The 4147-nt window shown below is 50.8% G+C and overlaps 1 protein-coding gene across 1 annotated transcript in view; it reads right to left on the bottom strand.

The window, feature by feature from the left end:
• Positions 1–842: 842 nt before the first annotated feature.
• The window catches only part of RSPH6A (radial spoke head 6 homolog A), a 20797-nt gene continuing 17492 nt past the window's right edge, over positions 843–4147 (bottom strand). Inside the window, exon 6 of the mRNA XM_007943059.1 lies at positions 843–1080. Within this exon, the coding sequence (XP_007941250.1) occupies positions 843–1080 (238 nt within the window). The remainder of the gene's footprint in view (positions 1081–4147) is intronic.

The following is a 4147-nucleotide window of genomic DNA, read 5'->3' as shown; positions in this document are numbered from 1 at the left end:
GAATGCCCAACCTTCCTTCCGAGGAGTGGCTGGTGGGTTTGAACCGCCAGCCTTCTGGTTAGCAGTGAAGTGCCTTAGGCACTATGCTACCACAGCTGTACTATACACCTGGGAATTCAGATCATACACATAAACTTAGAGGACCATTGCCAAACTCTGTTCTTGCCTCTCCACTTGGCATCTAGAAAGCTCTTTCCCAAGCACAAATGTCATCAGGGCCTCACCCACTCGAAGCCCTTCTGCTGCTCCCTAGTGCCCATGGAACAAAGTTAAGCCCTAAATGATCTGACTCCTACCACCGTCTGTGTCCAACCTCCCCTCTCACCACTGAGCCCTCGCACCATGTCTCACTTAAGATGAGCTTTGAGCAACGAACCCAGCACCTCGAGCTCCCTCTTGCCTTGTGTCTTTGCACATGCTGTTCCCTAGGCTTGCAATGCCTTTCCCTGCCCTTCCTTAACCCTTTAGGAGTCAGCTCAGGAGCTCTGACAGTCCTCTGGACATCTCCATCTGGGTTTTTGTTGCCTGGGGACAGCTCTGTCTCCCCCATGGAGTGTGTGCAGGGCGGAGTCTAGAGGAGGCACTTTAATCATTGTTTGATGGCTGGCGCAATGACTAAAGGAAACAGATGGGAGCGCCACCATGCCAATAAATGTGCAGGACAAAAGAATGAATGAATTGTAATGCCACAAAAAATTTTATTCAGATCAGCTGCTGCGTCTTCTCCTCCTGACTTCCGGTGGCAGACAGGAAACCAACAGCAAAAAAGTCAACCCAGGGAGAACTATGCATCAGGGAAAACCGCGACCTATCTACCTGTGCGGGGAAAGGGGCTGTGGGGCTCAGTCCTCCACCTCCTCATCCTCCTCCTCCTCTTCATCATCCCCGGCCTCCTCGGCAGCGGCCAGGGCCTGCTCCCGCGCAGCCTTGACCGCCTGCTCCTCCTCCACTGTGGGGTCATTCATCTCCATGACCTCGGGGCCACTGGTGTACTCCTGCTGAACGGGGGCTGGCAGGGCCGGGTTGAAGTTTTCGGGGCTGTACTTGTGGCCCCAGCCAACATAGATGTTCTCAAATTTCCTGGGGGGGGGGGCGGGCAGCGAAAGACTGTGAAACCCAGCCCCCCTTCAAAGGACCCACTCTTTTCATTGAGGGTAGGCCCCAACGTGGAGGTGAGGGTGGAAAGGTGAAATGTGCCTGTGGTTTTTTGTCTTAATTTGTTCATGCAGCAAATATTTAGTGAACACGTCCTGTGTGCAAGGCAGTTTCTGACTCAGGTGACCCCGAGTGTTACAGAACTGCTCTGTAGGAATAGCTCCGTGGCCCAAATGGTTAAGCTTGGAAGAAATGCCTGGTGACCTGCTTCCAAAAGGTGATAGCCTTGAAAGCCTGATGGTATACACTTCTACTCTGTACACGTGGGTTCTTCATGGGTCATGGGTCGTAATCAACTTGACAGCAAATAACAACAAAAACAAGGGGCTGGCATTTCATTTGCACTGAACAGAACTGGTCCACATGCTGGACACACAGCAGTGAACCAATTTGACCAAAAAAAATATATATATATATCCCTGTCTGATGCTGATGCTCTAATGAGACAAAACTGGTAACAAACAAGGAGACATTTGGGCAGGTCCTAATCCCATCAGCTCAACCTGTTCCCAGAATTTTATCTAGGAAAGAAAAGAGGAATGAATATGGGAGAGTGGGAGGGAACTGAGAAGTGCAGACAGAGAGACATGGATGAGTACAGAGGCAGAAAGAAATAGAGGGAGAATGAGAGAAAGAGACGAAGAAGAATGAGGGAGAGACAGGCATATGGGGTGATCATTTACAGCAGGGAGACACACTCCTTGGAGCGATCAATCAGTTGATCAATCACAAGAGAACAGAAGGGGAGTGTTTGCACAGGGAGACAGCTCAGGGGGCAGGAATGCACAGGAAAGAAGGACCCCCCCCCCCCAAAGAGGTAACCACAGGGAGGGAGTGGGAAGAGAGCTGTTACATTGTGGGGAACTGCAGTCAATGTCATGAAACAACATGTGTATGAACTGCTGTGTGGAAAAGGAATTTGCTCTGTAAACTTTCACCCACCTCACAATAAAAATTAAAAATGAAGGAGAATGAGTGGGGGAGAGAGAGAGAGCTGGAGCAGGGCGTTGGGGAATGAGGCGCCTTGAAGAGACAGTTTGGGTTTGACCTGATTTTGATGCCCCTGTACTCCTGAAGGAGCTCTAGTGGCACAGTGGTTAAGGCATTTGGCTGCTAACCAAAAAAGGGTCAGTGGTTTGAACCCCCCAGCTCCTACGCGGAAGAAAGATGAGGCAGTCTGCTTTCATAAAGATCGACAGCCTCGGAAACCCGGTGGGGGTTGCTACGAGTAGGATCGGGCTTGATGGCGGTGACTTTGCTCGCTTCCTCTTCCTGAGAGCCTCGTTTTCCTCCAGGTCTTTCTCAGAGCCCTCAACTCCCTTCCTGCTATGGATCATGGGACCAGCAGCCTCAGCATCACCTGGGAGCTAGTTGAAAAGGCAGCCTCTGAGGCTCTGCCCCGGCCCTGCAGAGCCTGACTCTGCACCTTAACCAGGCGAGTCTCAAGCCCTTATGGCTTGGGGAGCTCTCATCTAGGATGTCCTCCCTGCTTTTCATCGTTACCACTGTCTTTCCCTGAAGAATTCGGATCAGAGGACTGCTTCCTTGATCCCCCCAAGACTCCGTCACTGCAGTTACGAATTGTCATCAGTCCCTGCACTCTCCGTAGCGTTACTTATCTCAGTCTGCACAATGTTTGCAGTGATGGTGGTACAATGAAGGCCTACGTTCCTTCTGCCTGCTCCCAGGAGCAGGGTCTGTTTGCCTCTTTCTGTCATGGTATTCCCTTGGATCCACCACCTACCTGGCACAGTGACATTCAAGAATGTTGTATGAAGAACATGATGGATGGATGGATGGATGGACGGATGGACAGAGGAGTAGGTGAATGGAGGATTGGTAACTCAGGGGTAGATGGATGGGTGGGTGCATGGAAGCATGGGCAGGTGCACAGGGGATGGATGAGTAAGTGGAAGATAGAAAAGTGAGTGGGGAATGGATAGGTGGGTGGGTAGGTGGTTGGATGAAAGATGGATGGATAGGTGGGGTGGGTAGATAGATAGTTGAGTGGGTGGAAGATAGATAAGTGGGTGGGTACATGGATGGTTGGATGGAGGATGGAGGGATGGGTAGGTGAGCAGAGCTTCAAGTTTGGATCTTTAGCTTTGAAGGATGTTGGCAAATTAGGGTGTGGCCAGAAGAAGGGGGTTGGCAAAGGCAAGCATGCCTCTTTCTAGCTTCTGGACAGAAAAAAAAAAAAAAAGTAAAGATGGTTGCCAAGAATGTGGTTAACGTATCCAGATTACAGGAAATCCCACAGCAAACACAATACAGGGTTCATCACTGACTTGGAAAAGGAAAGTCTATAATCACGCCCTCTGGTGGAGAGAGCTGGTAAGTGCATGCACACCCCTCGTTCCCCCTGATGCTGTCTGCAGCCTCAGCAGAAGGGTTGGGATGTGCCCCCCGAGGAAGGCTCAGGGGTCCTGTGGGAAGTAGGTAGATGGCAGTTTGACCTTGGTCTATGTATCTTTGGGCAGCAATTGGTAAGGGATCCTGGTGGGAAAGATTTCTGCCCCACTGGGAACTAGCCAGTTGCCCTCAAATCTATGCTGATTTGTAGCGACCCTGTGGGCTCCGAAGGGTTTTCAGTGCCTGGTTCTTCAGACACAGATCGCCAGGCCTTTCCTCTCAGGCACTCTGGGGTGGACTCCAACCCCCAACCTTTTGGTTAACAGTTGAGTGTGCTAACTGTTCAGTCCACCCAGGGACCCCACAGACAAAACAAAATAAAAACTCTCAAATTAGAACTGTCCAGAGAACCCAGGAAAGAAGTAGGTTCCTGTGGTAGTTAAATCTGTGTGTCAACCTGGCTGGGCCTGGCTGAGTGGCTGGGCAGCTGGTGGTAGTTATTCCCCATGATGAGACTGGCAATCAACTCCATGGTGGAATCTACCACAAGCAGCTGAGTAGCTGTCTTAGGGATGTGGTCTGCTTCCTGTATTTAAGGAGAAGCCTTTGGGAATGGTCTCTAGCCTATGGCACGCTTGGA

The sequence above is a fragment of the Orycteropus afer genome, unplaced genomic scaffold (assembly GCF_000298275.1).
Source record: "Orycteropus afer afer isolate SDZICR_OR568_19922 unplaced genomic scaffold, OryAfe1.0 scaffold00099, whole genome shotgun sequence".
Taxonomy (NCBI): Eukaryota; Metazoa; Chordata; class Mammalia; order Tubulidentata; family Orycteropodidae; genus Orycteropus; species Orycteropus afer.
The sequence above is the reverse complement of the archived record's forward strand: the minus strand, read 5'-3'. Positions and strand labels throughout refer to the sequence as shown.